The following is a 24,015-nucleotide window of genomic DNA, read 5'->3' as shown; positions in this document are numbered from 1 at the left end:
GTCTCTGATCTTTTTGTAAGGAAAATCAGGCAGCACTTATTTTCAGCCCCACCGGTCAAGTACAGATCACATTCTCAGTGACAGAGCTGCCGAGCGGCCATGTGCAGACATGGATGGACAAATGAAAAAGTGCTGAGGGGCAGGAAAAGTAAATTGTGGATTACAACGGGTGACGGCAAAGGGACCCAAGGATAACAGATTGGGTCATTCAGAGGCAGGAAGTTGTTGCAGAAGACTATTAATAAAATCCAGAAAACAGAGTCAATAGTGTAACTGTTGTGGGTGTCATAACTGGTAAACAGTGAATCAGCCTTTATGGTGTAATTTTAGCAATACCACTTGATTTTACTGAACCCACTATATTCAGAGCCTCATCATGTACAGTAAACTAACCTCTCTGTTTGCTGATTGTTCGTCGGCAGGATATTTCAAAACAAATGATTAATAGCAGAGAGTTTAACCATTGACCAAAGGTTTTTGAAAAATGACCCCTCATTCATTCAGTACCTCATTCTCCCTTTGAGCTGCATCTCCAGCAGAGCTTCCATCATTTGGTTTACTCCAGGTCTTTGGTATGGCAGAAGCAGTCTGATTTACTGCAGGAAGATACAAGTGTGAGGACATGCAACCAACCACATCCACTCTGCTTCAAACACAACCACAACGAGTACAAAACGGCTGTTTCTATTTGGAAAGCAATGATGGCAGCAAAACACACTTTCTACAACACGAACAAGCTTCCTCCGTTCCTCTGTACTTAAATCCAACAGCCAAACAGTCCTGGCAAATATGGTTACTATCATGATGGATACCAGGAAATTACTATAATGCTTTCATGGTAACTTTGTACACTTTGCAACCACTAAATGATCCTGATATCATCAAGTACAGTCACATGATATTCTGATCAAGTTACAATAACCATTAAATATTATTTTGTAAATACAGTTTGACAGCACAGAAACAGATATGTGTGGTTAGAAAGGGTTTGCCCTCTTCTCATGAGTCATTACTTTCCAGGAGGATCACACATTTCTCCCAGAGTAAATATTGACTTGGGGTGCCTTGTCTCAATATGGCTGTACTTCCTATTTGACCGCATCTGCCCCTATGCCTGTTCCTTCATCTATCTCAATTATGAGTTTGTCTTCACTCATCATAAAACCGCAGTCTACAATATATTTCTATTTAACTATAGATTTCACGTTGCACAGAAAAGGAGACCAAATAAAGTAGCCTTACAGTTGACACCTTGTCATTAAAAAACATCAATATAATGGACAATTGGTGCCTCCATTATTACAAAACAATAGTGCTAGAAGTCCACGCTGGGCTTGACTCTGCTGGAAATCCCTTTCCTTGCATTTCCCGCGACTGTAAAACTAGTCAACACTTCTCCGGGTTTTCCAGGATGCAGGGGAACTGTGACTATACTGAGATCAGCAGTTTCTTCTATTTGACCTTCCTGCTGTGTCAATAGAGTGTTTGCTCAATAGATTATTTGCAGTGTTCTGTATAGACAGTCACATAACACTCAGATTCAAAGTAGGGTCATTTCATGTTGTTGTAACTGCAGAACACGTGTAACAAGTTCCTGACCTCATAGAATATCCCAAATCCTTTAGGCTAGCCAATCAAATTGAAGAATTCTTGCACATAAGTGGTATTGGATTCACATGTAATAACGAGCAACACATACCTGTACTGGGACTTTTCCTTGCGAGTACTTGTTGGGAATCTGATTTGCTGTCACCCATGATGCCATGCAACTCTGGCCCCACTCTGGATGCAAGTTCTTTAGTGTCTAATGACTTGCTAGGCTCGTCGGCCTCTGTTGTGGCCTGCACTAGAGGCGGAAGGCCAGGTGGGGGCATAGCCGGCAAAGCTGGGGTGGGGCTTGAGGTCAGAGTGACTGGCACCACAGCTACAGGTGCCATTGGGGTGAGGGAAGCAGCGATGGGCACCTCTGGCCTCAAGTCAGAGGGCAAAGTCTCAGAGGAGGCCTCTCTGTAAGAAGAAGCAGAGGCCTGCGGCTGGAGTGCAGCTGGGGAAGGAGGAGAAGGCTCACGACCTACAGTGTCCTGGTCAGCCCCGATGTCAGCAAGGCCATTCAACGCCTTGGGAGCTGGCACTGGTGAGGCAGCCAGAGTGTGCGGGGTGTCCAACAGTGGCTTTTCTGCTTTGGAAGTCTGCGTCAGAGGTGTTGCCAAGATTGGTTTAAGCTCCCCGATTGAGGAGGAGAGAGAAGAGGCTGACACAGTGAGTTCCCTGGCTGAGGGACGTTCACTGGTGCTGGCCATTGGAAGTGTGACAGAGACAGGAGCGATTTGGGGAGGAGGGGAGGGAAGCTCTGGTTCAATGATAGAGAGCTCAGTTAGAGGAGGGCTGGGCTCCAGTCTCTCCACAGGGGCTTCAGGCTGTACAAGCCCAGGTGAGGAAGACTTCTGGACAACTGGCTCCAATTTTGGCTTATCATCTATCAGGAAGAAGCGTAGACATAAACTCATTCAGAATTCAATCTGTAAAACAGCATCAGAAAGACGTTTCTTAAGCAATTGTTGTGCGAGGCAACTCTACTTTCTTCTCCTGTAGCCTCATCATCCAAAACAGCATCAACAACTTGTTGCTGTGTAGGCAAAACTTAAGTAATTCTTTCTAATGCGGGTGACAGGAGTCTGAATCTTACAAATAAACTAAGACTATGGTAACTTTCAAAAGGTTTCCAAGAAATGCTGATGAAATATTCCAGCTAATTGCAAAGGCAAGATAAGCCTCAGTGTGGACGTTGCAATGCCATTTATAGGTTAAATAAAATTGAACTGTATCACTCAGCCTAACTGCAAAGTATCTATTAAAATTGAGCTGATCCTACTAGCTAGGAGAAATGAATGTATTTAAATAGAGGGAAAACAAATGCTGGGGCAGACCTGTCCCTGGTTTGGTGTCTGATGCCCCAGATGACAAGGGCTGCTGGGGCTGCTGAAGCTGTGGTGGTTGTGGGAGCTGTGGGAGCTCCAATGTGTAGCCTCCGGGATGGGCTTGCTGTGGCTGAGGCTGAGGCTGCGGCTGCGGCTGAGGCTGTGGCTGCGGCTGCGGCTGAGGCTGTGGCTGCTGCGGCTGCTTCTGCTGCTGTGGCGGCGGCTGCTGCTGCTGTTGCTGCGACTGCGACTGATGCTGCTGCTGCTGCGACTGATGCTGCTGCTGCTGCTGCTGCTGCGACTGATGATGCTGCTGCTGCTGCGACTGATGCTGCTGCTGCTGCGGCGGCGGCTCTGGAGTCTGGCTGCTGCTCAGCTGCTGCGATTTGAGGTAGAAAATGTGAGGATAATGAGGGTGCGGCCATAAAAACTAGCAACACAGAAAACCCCACAGACAGGCACGGAGACGTAGACAAGCACACACACAAATGAGCCAAACACGGGTTCAAGCGGAAAAAAGAGGACCAGTGGGGTGTGGGGAGAGTAAGACAGCAATGGTGGAGAAGATGGAGAATGAGAACCAGTGAGGATACGATGAGAGGAGAGGAGAAGCAAACGGATGAGGGGAAAGGGTCAGAATAATGCACAATGATAGATAAAAGGGACAGATATATAAAGAAAAGAAGATGGGGCACAAAAAGACAGAAAGAGAGGAAAGACACTGTTAACATTCACAGAGAACACAGGGAGGAAGAAGTCACAACAACGTCCCTCTCCAGAATCCAGGAATGATGTCTTATATCTGGGCTTGGCTCTTTTCATTTAATGGAAACTTGACAATGGCTTTGACACAGTGGTTTGCAACACTGGTCCTGCAGGTTTCTTAATCTATCTATCTGACCAGGGCACCTTACGGCACTTTACACCTGGAATGTTAGGAGGATGCTTTCAAATAACAGCAACACTCCCGAGTCTCAATTAGCTTGATTATTGCTACACACAGAGTGCCAATTATTTTCTAATGCATCAAATTCACGAAAAGTAAGTAGGCAAATCTGGAGAGAGGATTCTGTGGAAGGAGTGGGTGCGTACAGTAGACAATAAATATGCAATCTACTGTGCCAGATAGTGAATGAATAGAAACAGGAATAAAAAGGAAGCAGGAGTAAGATAGAGACATTTCACAAGGTTACAGTGAGTTTGTTGCATCTTATCTGAAAAGATTAAGGGTAAAGTGGTTTCAACAAGTAATGGCTCCATCTGCAAGTGGTCAAATGTCTCTCATGTCATGCTGGATTATTATGGCACTGTGGACTAAACTTGTTACATTAGTTAAACTGTGGACTGCAACTTGAAGAGTCCCAAACTTGCGAGATCAACCAAGCAGCCAGCCCCTCATGTCCTGCAGATAGCCAGGCAATATTTATCAAATGCACGTTTGCGTTTAAGGAAACAAATCGTCAAAATGGGGAAATAGAGCTTATTAGAGAAGCACAGTCTGCATGCAAAGGGATACAAGAACAAAAATAAATAACAAAAGATACATGTGTCCTGTCTAGCTGCTACATACTTTGGGCCAGATTTACTAAGGGACCGGGGGGCTGCGCTGAGAGAAAAGCTGCATCTGTAAAATGTGCATGTTTGGGCTCTGTGATGTAAGCTACAAAAATGGGAGGAGAGAATTAGAATTGTATACGGTTCGCTACGGCAGATTTATCATGGCAGGGCAATGTTGAGGCAAAGGTTATTGTGTCGTAGTTTACTGTCTTTGAAAAGCAGGTGTTAACTTCTTAGCTGTCGTAGATTGTAAGGATAGGAGCTATTATTCTTAGGAGGAGCAAGATTAGCTTGGAAGAGCATTTCTGCAAAAGGAGACTGTTTCTGAATCAATCAATCAATCAATCGATCTGCTGCTGCTGCTGCTTATCAGAGAAAGAGAGTGAGAACGAAAGAGCGGGGGGTCACCAGGATAACCAGGATAACCAGGATAACCCAGGTAACCCAGGCTGCAGCCATCTTGATTGGCTGCAGTGCATTCAACTGAACTCGCTGTGGCTGTTCATTTACATAATCAGTCCCCCGCACAACTGAAAAAATGGGCTGGCGCAGGGATTTGCGGCCAGGATGGTAATTTCCATCATGCTAAGTAAATCTGGCCTATAGTCACATACGAAAGGGATGACAACAGGAAAATGACACCAAGCAACATGCAAGCAACAACCAGCTAAACATCTGTTCCAATCACCTGCTCTCAAAGCTTCACTACTGTCATGGAACCAGGTGAATGGTGGCTGTGAGTGTGTGTGTGTCATACCTGTGGAGGGGTTGGGGTAGAGGAAGGGCGTCCGACAGGGGGCGTTGAATTCCTGCTCCCTGAACCCCCTGACATGATCTCCTCAGTGATATCCCTGCCACCCTGAGTGGGGTCACGGATACGGATCTGGGCGGACAATGGCGCAAAAAACATACCTCACTAAAGCGCCTCAGTCTCCGAGCAGCCCTACATATGCCATATTTAACTTGTGTAAGTTGCATAGTTCATGTCATGCCACGACAGCAACTACTGAGATACTTACTGTTTTCTTCTCACGTTTGGCTGGTGGAGGTTGCTGTGGTGTAGGCACTATGATGGGGGGTGAGGGGGGGTACACAGTCTGTCCTTGGTAGTAGGGGGGTCCAGCTGTGGGGACTGGAGCGGGAACAGAGGGTGAGACAGGTGGATGGTACCTGAGGGGATCTAAATGAAAAAGAAACACGAGAGAGAAAAAAACACATTTTTAGTCAAGCAAACTTACAACCCTCTGATTTGGGAGCACAGAGGGCAAGTTGGTAATGTGTCTTTATGGTGCTTTGAGGTGAAAAAAATATTCAGAATATACCATAGAATTGTTTCTGTTGCGGGAACTCACGATATGGGGCAGGGTACTCCCCTGGTCCTGGACCAGGATAGAATGTGCCAGACCCTGGAGGCTGAACAGAATACTGCTGAGGAGGTCCCACGTACGGTGAAGTATGACGATACTGCATGTACAAGAGAGAGGCAGGCACATATTTACATGACATACATACACATATATATGGACAATTGAATGTGCTGCTTGGTAAGATGATGCGCCACCTTTCTCTTGTATTTTGTCATTTATCAATTCTATCTAACCAGTACCAGCTGTGTTTACTCTTCATTCTCATCTCCAATGCCTAGCAGAGGAGCGGCTGTCTCACCTGTGGGATGTAGTACTGAGCAGCCTGTGGGGAAGGGAATGGCATGGGTGCCATGGTCATCATGATTGGCTGATTAGTAGGGTAGACGGCTGCAGTGGGGTTCTGTGAGCCAGGCCGTATGGAAGGCGTATTTGTAGGGATGGTTTGTCTAGCAGTCTGCATCTGGGTCCTCTGGAAAAACTAAACATGAGAGGAAGAAAGAGGAGAGAAGACATGAGATGCTACTCCGCGGGCAGCAATATCATTTTAGCATGTGCAAACTGAAAATATTGCCATGCATTATCCAAAATCCAAAGGTGTTGAGTAATTCAGTTGTTGTCTTGTTTCCATTTTACCTACTCATTTCTCAATTATGGAGAAATTGAATTATTATTATCAGTAGCCTAAAATGAAAAAAACAGGACTCTCCGGTAACTCTGATCACTGTTTCTGCAGAGACCAGATCAGAAGTATGTTATACTGATAGATCCAGTGGGGCCTGAAGGCCTTTATAAGGGGCTGTTGCACACCTGAATTGGTCAAATGGCCTCTGCATTCTCCTTCTGCCTATTTGACCACTATATTCATAGTAAAGGCAAAAAGGATAATGGAGAACGTGCAACCTGTAATGATGTCATTCTCTAGCAGGTGCCATTTTGATTCATGATCGTGCTGGGAACCTGGTGCCTGTGTAGAACAGCTTCAACCAGCTTGTGTGTTCCACCACTAGAAAACCTGGGCTCCCCTTGCATTCTCGAGTCTCTTCGATGAGTTAGGTAACAAGACCAGCATGCTGCAAGTAGCCAGGGACTCCAGGGATCCCACCCTTCTGCAGTGATGTATTAATGTATGTATTGCTAAGAAGAAACTCAGGAGTTGAGACAAGAAACTGAATAATAATCTGCCTTTTACACTGAGAAGTCATAGATGGATCAGGACTGCTCGAGTTTCCCTCCTTGGAGGATATGGAGAGTTGCTTTAGGAGTTCTGGGCAGAGCCTAGACGATGAATGACACTCGACTAGGCCCCAGGGCAAAAGCTGATCTTGCTCCTGTGACCACCACCTGAACTTCCCTTCAACTTTTAATTCTACATTCAGTTCAGGCCAACTCTGCTGGTAGAGACGGGCCAAATTGCTGATCCTGCAGAGTGCCCCAAATTTAAAGGGGAAGCCAATGAACAAATCTGTCATTACTTGTTTCTTGTTTTTCCTGTGAGAGGTCTTAGATTGGCCAACAACTGGACTTCTGAATGGTTCCATCTTTTTGTGCCCATGTTGTTGCAGCATGCATATCAACAAGGCAGCAGTATGAACATCCAAGGACAGAAAGCAGAAAATGTACTCATGATGTCTGCAGCTACTATGACTGCTGGAGAGCAAATGTCTCATTCATATCTTAGTTCTTCACAGGCTGTGTGCTTGGTGAGCAAATTTAATTTTACGCAGTTGTATACATAGTTGTGGAATGTTTCTTTGGGCAGGGCCAGAAGACGGACCACTACCAGTTTATGACTGACTTTCAAACAACTAAGGCTCAAGCTAGAACACCAAACCACACAGTATGCTACACTGAAGGAGAGCAAAAAGAAAACAATGCTGTAAAATCATCATAACACTCCAGAGGGAAATCACCTTTGCATGATAAGTCAGGTTCAATGGCTCTAAAGTAAATAGGCCTTTGGAAATCTGGTAAACAAGCAGGAAAATATTCATTACCAGTTACCCACAGACAGGATCAGAAGAAAATCTGACTTAATGGGAAATATGTATGTCACAATATAAAACAACTCTTCAATGCAACAAAAAAGGTGATGGACATCCACAACATAACTTTTAACATTCAACATTTTCAGTGACACACGGCTCTGGCATACAAAATATCAGAAAAAAAACAAACATTTTGCATCGTAGAGAAAGTAAGGAGGAGATGATTTCATTCCACATGCACATTCAAACTTTGCAAGCCTGTTAATGATGAGCAATGAATGGCCGAGAAATGACCAAATTATGAGGTGAAAGGTAAAGTCCGAGTAATGATCCTCTGTGGGTAAAAAGACAGGACGAGATACAAATGAAATGGACTTGATAAGAAAAACTCTCTCCACCGAGCATACACTGTAGTGAAGATGTAGGTTCTACAAGAACTACAATTACAATGGATGGGATCCTTCGAGGGTGATCCTCATCATGCCATGCAGATCTGCGGGAAAAGGTTTACATAGAGGTAAATATTACCTGGATGGGCCTGAATCCTCCCTTGAGTAGTGAAGGCAGAAAAGAGAGAAACCAATAGGAGACTGCACTGGTGAACTGAAGCCCCAATACACAATAAGCATGCCAACATTCGACACATCATGAAGTGAACGACTACATTACTGTTATCTACATGAAGAACCTTTTTTCTTGGCATTATTCACACATGCAGCCACACAGATACAAGGTACAGGATTCCAGTCATTTTAGTTGGACATTTAACACATATGCAGGTGGCTAAAAGAATAAAAATTACACAACAAGTGCCGAGTTGGAGCCGTATATGAAAATTAGGGGCAAAAGGCTTCCTGCCTCTGTGTATCTATGTGTGGGAAGACGGCATAAAGGCCCCTGCAGACTGCACAGATAAAGCTAACCTTTATCTGCACTGTTGCAGATAAAGGTTAACAATGGTGAAAGAGAATCATGAGGAAATCTTAGTCCTCAATCCCAAGTAGTGCTCCTGAATCTCAGTATGAGACAAGTCCACTAATGGCCAGAGCAGCAAACTCGAAACCAAAGACAGCAAGAAAATTCAATTTGAATGCCGTTACAAACCACAGCCGGTGCAGAAGGATGACAAGTTGATGACACATTTATGCCTGCAGAGGTTTTTCCCTGCTTGTCACAGGACTAAGATTCACCAGGCATATATCATAACATCTGACATGCTATTAAACTTGGCAGGTGGCAGGCAACCCCTTGGTTTGCCAACTTGGCATTTTCCAGTCACGATGGACCTGGCTCTCACCCATGGACATGACTGAGCAATTGAAGTAGAGTGTTGCAGGCTGCAAGCCAGTTAGAGTTAGAAATACCCTTCTGGTGTCATTTCACTGCTCTGGTAGCCTGCATAACTCATCCCTGCCCTTTCTCACGTAGAAGAAACATTGTTGATACAGGTCTACTGCATGCATTGGACTTCTTTATATGACAGTGCTGTCACAGACTGATTTCCCCTTATTGCCATTCACAGACAGACAAGATTGCGGTTTTCAAGTACATCACAGCTACACCACAGAACAACATTGCAGTCATCTACGAGATCCAGTTTTGGTTTCAGTTCCTACCCACAAACTGTTTCTTTCTTGCAAAGTCTTTTTTCTCCAGCAACATCAAACATCTAATTCAATTCACATTACAGAGCAAACACTATTCAAATAAAATAAACTATTCTTGCTCTCGAAGGAGAATCAGTAACATCACTGTACTCTTCTACATGGGGCATTACTATGACATAAACATGACCTCTATATTTATTCACTTCAATGAAGAAAATTAACATTATTTAGTAACAAACTAATTTCACACCGACTCTGAACTTTCACCTGATTTGAACAAAATCCCCCCTGCCTGAACCACCATTCTCCTTTATCTGCATTTCTCTGCCCTTAATCATCATCATCATCATCACCATTTAGTCTGATATTACGTGAAATGTGAAGAAACTGAAGTGCTGACCTGTGACACTGCAGCTGTGTTTCTTTGCGAGGAAGAAAGTGGATTTTGGTGGTGGAGTGACCCAAATTCTTGCTTTACTAATGTGAATCAACCTACATAGTCGTGCTTTGCTGTGAAAGTAAAGGCCGCAATGCTAAAAATAAAAAAGTATCATACAGTATACTAAGGAATGGGTGAGTTGTACAAGTTACAAAACTTGATATTTCCACTCTTTCAAGGAATATATAACAGAATCTTATCTTATACAATTACGACTTTTACCTCTGTAATGATGTGATTGCTGACCTCCAAAATGGATGTGGTGATAAAGCGAACCCTCTCAAAGTACTATATACACCTCTCTGAACAAGGATATAGGATATTGGAGACACCGACAACATGTGCTTGACTGTGTTCCCCAGAGAAGATAAAGTCTTCTTTTTAGCTGACTTAGTTCTAGAAGACAACTTCAAAGACTCAAAGAGTTTTTAAGGCCTGTGGAGTTCTGACTATAAAATAAAAAGGTCCTGATCAAACTCTCAAGAACGGCAAGAGGAAGGTGGAAGTGAAGGTGGTGCAGATGATGGACAGGGTGACTGAGTGTGAGATAGCTGCCGAGACAAACAGGGGCCAAAGGATCTTCCTGCCAAGGTTTTCCTCACCATACTAGAAATTATGAGCTTCCTTTCTCCTTTGTCAGGTGGCAATTCCCTGTCAGGATGGCTTTCACAGTAACCATTACAGATCAGGGTCAAGAGAACGAGCAAGTTGGCCTCTACCTTCCTCAGCCTGTGTTCTCTCACAGCCATTCATTGATGCTCCTGCAGTGGGAATTAACACTGAAAAGTCCCAATTCTTTGGAGGAACAACAATTGTTTAGTAGCAAAGAGTAATTTCCACTGGCTTTGACCTTGTTGTTCACACACGCACGAACACAAATCCAAAGATGTCAGTGGCAGTCATGAATTGAGATAAAAGGAATGCAAAAATGCTCAAGCTTGTTTGAAAACAGACTTATGTTTTGAGCCAAATGATCAAACTTTCTGATCTCCATGTACCCTTTACAGTGAATGAGGGCGTTTCACGGGGACAATGCTCGTTTTCTCTATTGGCATAAAAGGCCACTGTTCAGCTTCATCTGCTTTCCGACTTCACTTCCGTGGCGGCCCAAGAGAGACCAGCGCCAGTTTGTGACAACCAGAGCACACACACAAACTGTGTACAAACTAGTGCCAGCAAACACGGCTGACACACTTTGACACCGTACTATTTATAGGCCGTTATAAATGTAGAACCACGTAGAACAATCCAGAAGGTGAGAAAATTAGACAACAAATTACTCGGGTCACATGTTGCGTACCAGAGTTGTACATGACGCATCAGTATTATAAGTGGGCAGCTGCAGTTATTTACAGTAGAGATCAGCAGACAGAAGGATAACAGGAAGTCACATGGACATGTCGCCACATCTTAGCTTTGAGACGGTAATACAAATGGCATCACAAACACCATAACACCAAAGATGAAAGCATTAACGTGCCCTTCATAACTTAATGATATTCATTTACAAAGTGTCAACTACCTGACAGGGCTAAAGATCTATACATATGCCAGCCGTGTACACTGTCAAATATCTGCACCAGTGTAGACACAATCTGTTCATGGCTTTTCACTTGACTATAGCTGACCTGGTAACAGACTAATGGTATGCTTACTTCTCTCTTTAAAGGATTCCATGTGTTAATTACATTCCCAAATGTCCTTTTCCCAAAAGTACAGGAAACAAATGGAACCATGGCCCTATAAAGGGAAACCTTTACCATCATATGGGATAGAGTTTCTTTTTCTGTTTTCTGGTATCAGCCAATAAAACAGCCAAGTATTCTGTGTCACTGACTGGATACCTTGATGGAGTATACAAAGAATTAAAGACCACATTTAAGCCTTCAAATCTAACAGGTGTTTAAGGTACAGCAGATGCCATATTAGCTGTGCTTTGCCAGCAGGTACAGCCGAACTGCTTTGATGACGATGACGCATAAGAGGGAGGTGAAAAAGGGCATTCAGCAGGGGTAAATTACCTGATGGTGGGTTGGTCGAGGGCCCGTGGCAAACTGGATGGATAGAGAGGGGAGGTCCAGCAAGGAGATTGAAGCAGTGATGGCAAAGCAGGAAGGGAGGCGAAAAAAGATAACAACAGAGACACATTGATAAGATGAGCGATGGCAGGGGGTTGCTTGAAAATACAACACAAAACCAGAGAGCAACAAAGCTTTCAGGACACACGACGCTGGAGCACAAAGACCAAATCAAGGTGTGATTGCTAATAGCTTGCTTATACGTCTAATGTTATGCATGCTGTGGAGTAGGATGCCAAATCATTTCTTGTGTCTAATATGGCAAACTTCACTTGTGCCATTTCTGAACAGGCATGTCATGGTAAAAAACACTTTCTTTCAAAATAACTACAGATTCTGATGTAACCGATTTTCAAATGGCTTCCCTCAGGCCACATGTACTGTAACTCCATGTGATGGAGAAGATAGACAGTTTACACATATGATGGCAGATAGAGAGAGAACATGAGACGAGGAGATGTTTGTTGCCTATAGTCCCAGTTAAAGATCTACAGCCAGCAATGGAAGACTTCTTTCTAATGGCAGACTGAGGCCAATCCACAGTTCGGCAGGACTGGAACACTCACCGGGCGGCTCTGTGGCTGTGGATTCATTGGCTGTGTCTGAGGAGAATACACTAGAGGGGCGGAGCCAGCGTTCTGTCCAGGGTTGTATGGTGACTGTCAATAGAAGACATAGAAAGACAGACAGACAGACAGACAGACAGAGCGGGAGAAGGTTGGTTAGAAACAGACAAGGAACAAGGAAATGACACTCAACAAAGGGAACAATGGATGTAGGATGGAGGATTAGGATGGGCTGATTGACGTCGCTTCCCACGTCACAATTTAGTTCTTCCTCTTCCCTACCACTCCTGTGACTTTTGTTGCCCCCATCCATTGCTGTCATACTTTTATAGATCCAACAATAAGTATGGGCAAAGAAGGAAACACTTACACGCAGGTCAGATTAATGTGACTGTAAATGTCACCTTATGATACACAAGCAACGTATAACAGATGTATATACTCATTTAATGACACATAAATCTCATTTTCGCTAAAACAATACACTCATGCACACACACTCATGATTTTTGAACAGAAACAGACGACATCTGAAACACAAGTGAAAGAAAATGAAAATGAAAGCAGTTGGTGGGTGATGTGGGCAAAATGAATAGTATGAATATTTCACAGTATTATGTTAAATTATAATTTAACATAATACTGTGTTAATAATCCTACTTTCTCACACATGTAACCTCTCACGCTATGGCAGATTTGGATTAAATTCAATTTGTTTATTTGTCATTTAGAAGTCATTTAGAAATGTGAGCCAATTTGGTTGATTATATTTACATTAAGCTTTATTTACATTGAACCAACGAACCAATATTACAGAGCAGAAAAGACACTCAGATAAAACAGAAAGAACAAATGCAAAAAAGGATGCAAAGAGGATGACGGAGGAACACTGGCAAACTCACCCCTCCTCCTGCCTCCCAGCCCTTCGGGTAGCGATATGGGGAAGCTGTGGGTATTGATACCTGAGAGAGCGCCGGTGAGTGGGCATGACCAGGCGGGGTGAGTGCCAAGTTAGGGAGTCCCTTTGTGATATCGTGGGCAGTGTAAGGAGGGCCAGCGTGCCTTGGTACCTGTATGACATAATGCAGTTAGTTAGATGGGTACATAATACGATACAGTACTAAGTTGTGTGTATGGGGAGGGAGGTGGGGCCGTTAGTCTCCTCTCCTGCTGAAGAATGTAAATGAAGCGCTAAATCGCAGGGATTAGCCCCTTTGTGAGTGCAGAGGTGAAGATGTGCATGTGTGTTGAAGCATGCTATGGCTGGCTAAGTGTCAGTGCTGGCCTGGGTGTGCCTGTGCTGCTGCGGCTGAGGCCTGGCACAACTGCAGCTGCTGCAGCAGGCTTCACACGCTACACACAGAATACTGCAGGGAGCGAGATAGCATGGGACACTCGGCACCTACCATTACCCACATGGGCCTTTTTAAATCGACAAAAAACCTGAAGAGCTGCAAAATCTTCTTAGGACAACTATCCGCACTGATCTAAACTGTAACCTTTTTAATCTGCCAGGCCCTTTAGGCTATTTTCTCAACATCTTCTCCAATATCAATCCTCACTGTAGCACTCCATCTTCTCTGCGTGGCCCACTTCCCTCGGCCTAACCTAGGATAAAGCAGCTAATCTAGCTGCTGTTGCCAGGGGAGGAGCCTGAGTGAGGGATTCTGAGGACAAACAGAGTGAGGGATTCTGAGGACATAAAGGCTGACGTGATGAGGGAGGGATAGCAAACGCCTGTATAGGAAGTGTACATGAGGAGACGAGGAAAAGAGGGAGCGGAGAAAACACCATCCACCACAAAGCTGATCAATTTGTGCTTTGCCACTGGCTTCTTTTACTTCCAACACTGAGATCATTGTCCTAAAATGAACTTACATGTAATGGAAATTGTAACATCTTTACTGGAAATATAATCAAATTAACACAGTGGCAATTCTCAGGTTACTTATACGGCTGTAAGACTCAAACATAAAGTAAAAGCACCACATAGCTAAAATAAAACAAAACACATTACCCTTACATTTCCACGATAGAGCACTACAGTACCAAAATGAAGAGGATGTTGGCATATTCCTCTGCGTCTCGTTTCTCAGATGTGTTTTGTAGCGAGAAAATCATTCAAATAAGAGTCACAATCTCCACATAACAGAAGATTACATTCACTTATAGGGTGTGCGACGATGAACAAAGGGAAATGTGGTGCCAAATACATTCCCACTCCGCAGCTTCTACCAAGGCTTCCCCCCTCGCAAATGCCTGCACTCTGGGTAAATGCGATTTGTTGCAACAGAACTCCAGAGTCAGTACATTGACATGCAATAAATTATGTTTTCAAATCTCACAAACTGTATACTACATAACATAATGCCATTGAAAGTAGTGTACGATTATTCAAAGAAACAGACCTATATTATGTGATTGTTAGTCTATTTATTCAGCATGTCAATGTCTTTATCACTTAAATTCACGATGGGTTAGCACAACTAATTTATAAAACGTTATCTGTGGACGAACAACCCAGATCGTTCAGCAAATCTATTCCTCTATCATGAAGATATAAACACCAGTCTTGAGCTATGCTAAACTGAACTAAGCTGATGTTTGCATGTGATATCAGCATGCCACATACCCAAAATTCAAAACACTTCAGTGCAGCCAGACAAATGTCACCTGTAGGGCGTGTTACATTATGAGACCAGGATAGAGTTGTTGACAACTTGGCTTATGTTACACTACAGCAGCAAAGTGAGAAAGATGTGATTACTTGAGGCCTTTTCAAACATAGTTCTCTGTAAATTTCTGCTGTAACCTTTCAGGCACCACTGGTGATTTTCAGTATTCTACAGGAACCTTTTTCACACATGCCATCACAATACCGGAGAAGATGGGGCAACAGATGGGCAACAGTATGTGCACTTCCCTGTAATTTTACCGCTTTTGTTCACAACACAGCCTTACAGGCATTTTCCCTTGAACGATACATGGTTTTCAAACATGACCCCATGTAGGAACCCTCACTGAACACTGCCATGATTGCGCATATCAAAAGTATGTGTCGTACATGTGTGTATATTCATTTTCTGTTTCTGCATGTCATATTGGAGAGTGTGTACAGTTTGCATAGTTGAGAAAAACAAGGTGTCAGTGTAGTGACTCACGCTGTAAACTGCTGCAACTCCAGGCTGTGTGGGGAAGATTCGGTCATCTAGTGATGGCTGAACCCGTGGGATTCTGGAAAGTAATGTTGTAAGGAACACACAGGAAAGAAACTGCAGAGCATAAACAGGTTTTGTGCCAGGTGCGTGTGGAGTGGCATGAGCTCAACAGGTGAGATTCCTGTCATGTTTTGTGTAAATACAATGGATAAGTCTAAGTGAAAAAGTATTTGAGGCCAAACCACATGACCAGGGTTTATTCCCCTTAGCAAACATTGTCACAACTCGGGTAAAATTGCTCAAGTTTACATCCATCTGATTCCAATAGAGCAAATCTTTCCTCAAACCATGTCTCCTCGCTCAGTTTGATTTTAAGGATACAGCCCCGAGTCCTTCCTCCCTCCACCCCAAAAGCCCCAACTCTGAGAGAACACCATGTACCTTCACTGTTCTGCACTTGTGCTGCAGTGAAAACCTGACATGGATTTCTAGGACCACTCTGGACTCTGAAAAAGGAAACGATACATAATTGGAAGAATAGACAAATGTTCAGTCCTCCAACAATACCATGAGTACAAACGGCAACTGATTAGCTCTCAGATGTGTGAGGAGACGAGGTGGAGTGTGTACAAGCGACAAAGAGAAAAGGAAACCCAGCGGTTGTTAACCTGCTCAGGCAGTTTGTTTGATAAGCTCACACGCAACTGGTCACATGGTTTGCGGGAAACTGAATGTCTGGATTTCTTCCTTTCCCCCAGATCACTCCCATTTCCTCTAAACCCTCCCTCACTCCGCTTTTGCCTGCAGGGGCCGTCATCTCTCTTGGCACCCTGCCGACACCTCGCTCTTCACCAACAACACAGGAGGGAGAGACGGAGATAAAGAGAAAAAAAAGAATCAGTTTAAAGGAGGACTGAGCTTTAAAAAGCCAAACCACAGCAGGAGGCATTATCTGTTTCACCGCCTGGGAATTTAGACAAACTTCGACATATGCAGTATCCGTGCAAGCACATAGCAATTAAGAGCAATTGGAGTCTCGGTCTCATCACACAGTCTGAGCACAGATAAGCACGATAAAATATGTTTCTATGCTTGCAGTGTCATGAAACAGAAAACAACATTATTTTCACCAATTTGCACATAATCTGTCAAGCAAAACATCCATAGAATTACCCTCAGGTCTATTGGGTGAAGAAAGACAAAGTGGACAGAGACAGCATTGGGTGGAGAGACCGAACTGTGTTGACATGCACTTACACAATCTAGTTTTGTCATCTTAACCATAATAGACAAGCTGTTCCTTCAATGAGAGATCAACAGAAACCCATTTAACACTGTTCTGTATTGGGCATAATCCACCTTCTGATGAGCACTCAAATGGAGAATTAGCGTAACCAAGTTTCTCACAGAGCTTTTACACGTACATGACAAAGACCCAGGACAGAGCGAGTACTGCTGTTTGACTTTATCAACTCCTGTGTCAAATAAGCTGAGTACCAAAGCTCTCCACAAGCAAGCTGCTGTCATACAGCACCACACAGGGGGGTGGTACATTATTTATCGTATAGCAGGGGGCACTGGTTTCCTGCCTTAAACTGATTTCTCCCTGTAACCTGGTTTCTTGTGTTCATGTAAATGTAGACACGGAAGCAACCTGATCCGTATGTCTGGACTAAGTCGTCACTGCTTGGCAGGAACAACTGTGCTGAGAACTGTGATAAAATATATCTATCAGAGGGAGGGGAGGAGTGAGAGACAGGTGAGAGCAAGGTTCAATCAGCTGGGCCGACAGGAACTAGTTCATCAGGAAATCAGAGGTCATCCACATTGAAAGGCTGTTAGTAGCATCACAGGCTAAGTTGTATATGACCTTTGATTCAATGAAGCTACTTCAGTTGCATTATGTTGCAATTTCAAGCGTGATTGCTGGATGTACAAATGTTCCACTGAACAGGTGACCTTGTTTATCAACAACAACAACCTATGAACCAGTGGCATTTTGTTGAGCCCTGCATACGGATACACAGGTATCCAGATGGATGCAGACACTCTGCAGTCAGGCTCCACCTCACAGATCACCAAAGTGGCTGACGGCACTAACTAAGCATTAAGCTGCTGCTGCTTTGATCATGAATGTTCTGCTTGAGGAAAGAGGGGAAGGACAACGTCCTCTTGAGAGACTTACAGGGAAACAGCTTCAGGAAATGAGACTGTCAGTGTAAAATGAAGACATTTTTACATGCTGAAAGAAATGGCCTTCAACAGCTACCTAACTGGACACGGGGAGTTTTCATTTGACCATGAATGATGCTCGATATTGGAAGGACATATAATGAAATGGAGCATGAGGGATATTTGGGGGTCAGCTATACAACCAGGGAGGGAATGTGAAGACAGTGATCCAAGTTCTACGCTGTACAGCCACATCTACACAAACGCAAGAGCAAGTTGTTGCAGTGTAAATTTGATAGTTTTTTGATTTAATTTTTGAGTTAATACAAGACTGCAAAATGGGGGTTGTGGTTCAAGAGGTAATCCCTCCAAGCCTATAATTCTGTGCTGACTAGCTCTGTGAGGAGCTCATAAAGTACCTACAGCCCTTCCTCCTTGTCCCTTGACCCCAAGGTGACCTTTAAAACTCAATAAAGAGGAAAAAGCGCTCATGGCTTCTGCTTCATCATTAGCTTACTGTAAAACCATTTAAGCCTCGAGTGTGAGGGGGGGAGAAAGGCAGTGAAAGACAGATTAACAAAAAAGCAGGGTGTGACTGGAAGAATTACAAGCTCTACAACCGTAATCCTTCAACACCCCATCACTGACTGAAGCACATCCCTTAACGATCCAAGAATAGAAGGTGAGAGGCAGACAATGAGCGCTCCATCTCTCTTCTCAGCGACCCACACTACCTGGAAATCACATCGCACTGGGTTTGGCATGGTGGCACAGGAAGTGAGTTGAGACAGCCCAGATGGTGCTGAAACACCCCCCCCCCTCCTCTCTCTCCCTGCTGGCCAACCAACCACCCACACACAGCCCCTCTCTCTTAAAACACAGTTGGATAAACAGAATTCACAAAGCTCTAACTGGCTGCCTGCGGTTGTTAATTGTGCCCATTCACTACAGGGCGATATGGACAAAAAGAATTCATCACAATTATTTTCCATCCTTTGATGATATTCAATAAATATAAATTTGTTGATATTAATCGACAACGAAGCACACGGCTTCATTATGTTCAAACATGTTCATGCTCTGTGGCCATTTTCACTCAGAATCCTTTCATCAGAATCATTTGCGCTCTGGGTGATGAGCAGTGAAACACTACATTTAAATGTTGTGGATAAATAAATGGATCGACTATGAAGTGGAGCAGGTGCTGTGTTGAAATACAGACATTCTGACATAAACACAGGCACAATTACTCTGTGGATGTGGGTGTATGTTAACTGTGCAACGACTGCTAGAGGATGGTGGAGTGGTTGTCAAGGGATTGGAAGGTTCCTGGTTCCATTCTGTGCTTCTACTAGAGAGCCTGTTGACCGGTACACACTGTATACATTCCAACACATACTGGAGACAGGACGATCTGGCGACACCAATGGACAGGCAGTGAATGAAGGCAGATTTCAGAGAGATGTTGACTGATTGTGGAACGGCTAGAATCACTAACACAGAGCCTCTACGGCCGAACAAACAGCTACACCAACAGTGTAACTGTACGTGTGTTTATGTCAGAATGAACACTCGCTCACCAACAACTCCATATTAATAGTATGTATTGTCAGTATAATTCCTGTGGCTCAAATAATTTAAATTCAAAGGAGCAAATTTAATAACCACATCTAAATCACATTTAAAACTGATTTACTGTTTTTATTGATAACTTGTAGGTTGTCTAAGTTAAAACCTGTAGTGATGCGTCATGCGTTCCTCACTCTGCTTCCAAACCCTCAGAGTGCAGAGGATCGACGCAGAGACGCCCGCAGTGAGAGCGCACGGAGCTCCTGAAACACTGCTCACTCACTTGTTATGTGAATGTGAATTATTAAAACTTTTCTACCTCGCACAAGTAAGCAGATTTGATTTCTTGAGCAATGATTTTCACTACTGACTCCATTGGACCACTCAGTGAAAGACAACAGTGTAGAAGGAACTCAATCAATCTACAAACACACAGTTAAGATAGTTTGATGATTGGTTAATGAAATAACTTATAATTACAATTACAATAGGATGTTCAAATCTAACATTTCTGAACACAATGTGCAATTCTGTCATTTTCTGTGCTTTGTAATTGCATTTTCTGCAAGTTATGCTAGCAGCTCATTTTATCTGCTTACCAGCGCTAATATGAGGGAATTTGCCATTTTTAAAACGGCTCAGACACGATCATACTCTCATACCTGCGGTCATGAACATCCTCAACTCCATTTGCTGCTGCTAGACAGCATTGCTGGTGCTGGGGATCAATTATCCAATTCAAAATTAATAACCGGTATTCTAGGAACAGTTCATAGTTGTCAGAATGTAGCAGAAACTGTGTAATGTACACAGGTGCATTTTAAAATTGAATATACATCCGTATAATAATGCTGTGGAATTGTCAATGGAGATATAAAGACCTAAAGACAATGACAGTGCACAGGATGTCTTATTCAATAGGCCATTCCCTCTCAGCAAACAGTCCTGCATGCTCATAACAACTCAGCAGTTTATTTAGAACAGTGAGTTTGCTCATGAGAATATCTCAACACGCGCACTGCACACACACCTGTCCCTAAATATGGGACCACTGCACAGTGTGACCTGCCAGCTGAGTACATTAACTAGCTGTCTGTGTATTGAAAGTGTCTGCATGCCAGGCAGAGAGGCTACGTTCAACTCCACTGCTTTTCATTTGCCACTGCAGTCATGCGTTTTTCAAAAGTGGAGACCCAGGGGTTGGTTGGGCTGCTAGTGAGATGAGGGGACCTCAGTTCCCTGCTGGGGCAATGGTGGGGTGATGTGAGCTATGGGGGCAGAAGGAACAGAAGGAGGGGGGATTGAAGCAGGCTGCCTGACCTGGGTCTTTGTTGGCAGATGGTGGGAAGCACCACCTTGGCCTCTTGCTCTGAATGCTAAGCAGCACCATTGTCTGGCAAGTGCAGCAGCAGACGCATGCGCCGAGCCGTTTCTCTAGCAACCAGGAAAGGAAACAAACTGCCCTCCTTCACTGCACACATTCATGCCACACCATCTTGGCTCTCTCAAACCCTGTGTTTCTTAAAACCTCATACCATCAGATACACAGAAACATCCCTGTGTGGGAAAACCCATCCAAGAAAATAAGGGTTCTTGTTTCCAAAGCTTAGCAAATGCAAGTTTTATGCTCAAGTATTTGTGGGTCCGTGACATGAAAAGTTGTGTGAACTCACTGGATAGTGCATGAGATGATTAGTGAGTTGTTTTTTCTCTAAAAACTTGCACGTTCACTTCAACGCTCACGGTAATGTCCAGTCACAAATCATTCTGGAACATATCTTTGTAGATTTTACAGCTATGGCAAACGTACATTATACATTTAAGTACATTTGAATTGAAGTTTCATGGAAAATATTTACAGGTGTAGCTACATTAGTCATAGCTATATGCATACAAAAAGGGCCAACATATACGCCATTTAATTGGCTGTGATGAAAAAGATCTGAAACTACGGTTTAGAGATGACCACAGACAATCAAAAAGAAGAAGAAGCTATACCGTTAATAACAGTTGATGTTGCTGTGTTATAACTGCGACTACTCGCTATCTATCTAATGTGATGTATGCCACAACTCTGTCCAAGTCCTAGTGACAGGTAGGGAAGGAGGGAACCAACATTAACTGATCACTAAGAGGGATAAGAATATAGATTGCTTAAAAATCCCAAACAGCTATATAAAACATGTTCACGGCACAGCAAGTAAAAGAGACCATTGTCCATTTGATTCCCTCATCCAACTTGAAGACAACGATTTGAAAAACGAAGCACAACACAGTGCAAACGAGACGACTCACACCCTCCCCTGCAATACCCCCATACTAAATGCCCCTCACAGAGATGTACAATGCACAGGACTGTGGCCGTGGGTGGAAGGAAACCGGGTTTGGTTGAGACATCAAACCCTGAAGCTACAGGGCAACAACAGTGGCTGTCGGATCACAAAGACACATCTCACTACCGCTGGCAGACAGGCCGTGTCAACCTGATCCTCTCTCACACCCCTGCCACCATGCTGTAAATAAAACAGGGGGTGACATAACGGCTGTGACTCCTCTCCACCTAAACCTGGGTCATGATACGAGTGTTAGTTTAAAAAGTGCCATTGAACAATGTTTCAGTAAAGATGACGAACCGGAATACATCTCTACACAACTCTCAATGGCTGCATTTGTGCATTTGTCAAACAGACAAAGGTGTCTTTAAAAAAACAGGTAAAAGTGCATTTAAGGCAGGTCGATACAGTAAAACTACAGACAATATTTTAAAACACACACGATACAAATAAGTCGCAGTCTCTCTAAAATGCCATTGGTCCACCATTATTTATAACGAGGTGCTCATTTGTCTCACTACCTGTGCTTAACATTGCCCAGAGCAAACGTCACCAGCTGTCATGAAACTGTGGCGCTAACTATCATGACTGTCATCCCGGATCAGGCACTAGCAGGCCCGGCAAGGTGCACACAAGCACCCCGTTTAGAAAAGATAGCCCTACTCGGGTAATGTGAAACTATGAAACCTCCAAGTCGCTATTATTATGTTGGAGATTAGGCCACGAATCACCACCCTGAACCTGAAGTGGGTGAAACTTATTCTGTGACGTTCCCTTCAGAGACTTGAGCACTAGTTAGCCGGGGGAGCTAGCGTCAATGTAGCCGGCTGGTAAAGACAGAACAAAGCCGGTAACCGGGTTGTAAAGCCTGATAGCTCGCCGGTTAATAACGCGTTCCCAAACTAAATAATGTCCTTCCAATTGATATAAGCAATTCATGCCATGGCAGCCACCGAATGTTAAATGTATGTTGTCACATTTGTGTTTGAAATCGGAGTCGTAGTGTTAGCTTCCAATTTCCGAGCTGACATTTCCGTTAGCTTTATGCAGCCGGCTTCGCGAGCTAACGTTAGCCTAGTTAGCTAGCTAATTGTCCCCTCCCCTCCCCGCTGTCCACATACGAACCATCATCCCGCATCCGACCTCAATCACCGTTCACTAATCACACACATGTATATTTTACAGTCAAAATGGAGATTAAATGCATCAAACCACAAGGCGTTTCCGTGTCACCCATCAAAGGATACTGAGGTGGCAGACCAGCCACAGCCTGAGGAGCTGTTTGGGCTCCGGGCGGCAGAGACACGGGGGTCTGGGTAGCCCGCAGTTGGATCGACGGAGAGGGGCCACTTCCAGGTCCGCTAACTGCGACAGTGGCGGTTTTTGGGACCACTTTCGGTGGCAAACTCATCGCAAAAACATGAACAAATGAAAACAATACCTTAATAAATACTGATACAAACAGTGCCTAGCTTGCATACATCGAGCAGACGTTGTAGAATCTTGAAGCAGGCCCCGAATCCCTTTAACGAACTGGGATACCGAAGCTCGAATAGCAACACAAATGTCTTTTTTTCATGGAAAGTCGCTGTTCGGATCAGCGGCGCTGTTCATGGGGACGGTGGGAGGTTTTGCCTCCCTTGCCCGTCCGGTACCTCCGTGGATCCGGCTCGGTTCGTTCCTTTCAAAAGAAATAAATTCCGCAATCTTCACCCTCCTTTGGCGTTTTACCTTTTCTTCTCGGCAAGTGTGTTTTCTATCATTTTTTTTCAGAGATGGGAGACTTCGTCAACATGGCGTTGCGGCCGTTTCCAGCAGTCCGGGCAGGACAGATGATTCGGCAATTCCCGGCTAGTTACGTATAGGCTCGGCTTGATAGTTCCACCAAGTGAAGCCATTACACGAATTATTTAGAATTTCACAATATTTCCGAAATGTTTTTGTTTGTTCAGTTAAGTCAACGTCTCAGCATAGTTGAGGAAATTAATGTTAAAATTATATAGATGTGTTATTGGCAAATATTAAAACAGTGTAATAGGTAAAAATAAATAAATAATAATAGTAATAATTATAATAATAATAATGAAAGAACATTAACTAAAAACTATTGCGCTATCAAAATTCCAGGTATATTTCTGACGGTTTACGAGTACATTTAACTTGTATTCGGCTCTTAACCCGGTATAGTTCGTGCTACTTGGCTGCGCCAGTATGACATTAATGACGAATGTGCGTCATTAGCGACATCTACCGTTCTTTTTGTTGC

At 43.8% G+C, this 24,015-nt stretch overlaps 1 protein-coding gene across 14 annotated transcripts in view; it reads right to left on the bottom strand.

Annotated features, from left to right (window-relative positions):
• The window catches only part of eif4g3a (eukaryotic translation initiation factor 4 gamma, 3a), a 35,428-nt gene extending 11,817 nt beyond the window's left edge, over positions 1–23,611 (bottom strand). For 2 of the 14 annotated variants that reach the window (XM_076147047.1, XM_076147052.1), the window contains exons 1-15: positions 23,481–23,610; positions 22,997–23,155; positions 15,679–15,751; positions 13,420–13,587; positions 12,518–12,610; positions 11,895–11,927; positions 8,356–8,376; positions 7,753–7,806; positions 6,141–6,320; positions 5,798–5,939; positions 5,495–5,655; positions 5,233–5,367; positions 2,928–3,297; positions 1,700–2,476; positions 508–596 (exon numbers count right to left, since the gene is read on the bottom strand). In XM_076147047.1, the coding sequence (XP_076003162.1) occupies positions 508–596; positions 1,700–2,476; positions 2,928–3,297; positions 5,233–5,367; positions 5,495–5,655; positions 5,798–5,939; positions 6,141–6,320; positions 7,753–7,806; positions 8,356–8,376; positions 11,895–11,927; positions 12,518–12,610; positions 13,420–13,587; positions 15,679–15,751; positions 22,997–23,155; positions 23,481–23,512 (2,487 nt within the window). In that variant the 5' untranslated portion in view covers positions 23,513–23,610. Of the gene's footprint in view, positions 1–507; positions 597–1,699; positions 2,477–2,927; positions 3,298–5,232; positions 5,368–5,494; positions 5,656–5,797; positions 5,940–6,140; positions 6,321–7,752; positions 7,807–8,355; positions 8,377–11,894; positions 11,928–12,517; positions 12,611–13,419; positions 13,588–15,678; positions 15,752–16,056; positions 16,163–22,996 lie in introns of those variants that run through there. The other 12 variants (XM_076147048.1, XM_076147053.1, XM_076147050.1 and 9 more) reach the window with 12 other exon arrangements.
• Between the last annotated feature and the right edge of the window lie 404 nt (positions 23,612–24,015).

Source organism: Genypterus blacodes, unplaced genomic scaffold (genome assembly GCF_046128005.1).
Source record: "Genypterus blacodes isolate CSIRO-AG114 ecotype Tasmania unplaced genomic scaffold, CSIRO-AGI_Gbla_v1 ptg000037l_1, whole genome shotgun sequence".
NCBI lineage: Eukaryota > Metazoa > Chordata > Actinopteri > Ophidiiformes > Ophidiidae > Genypterus > Genypterus blacodes.
This window is presented reverse-complemented; position numbering and strand designations above follow the sequence as displayed.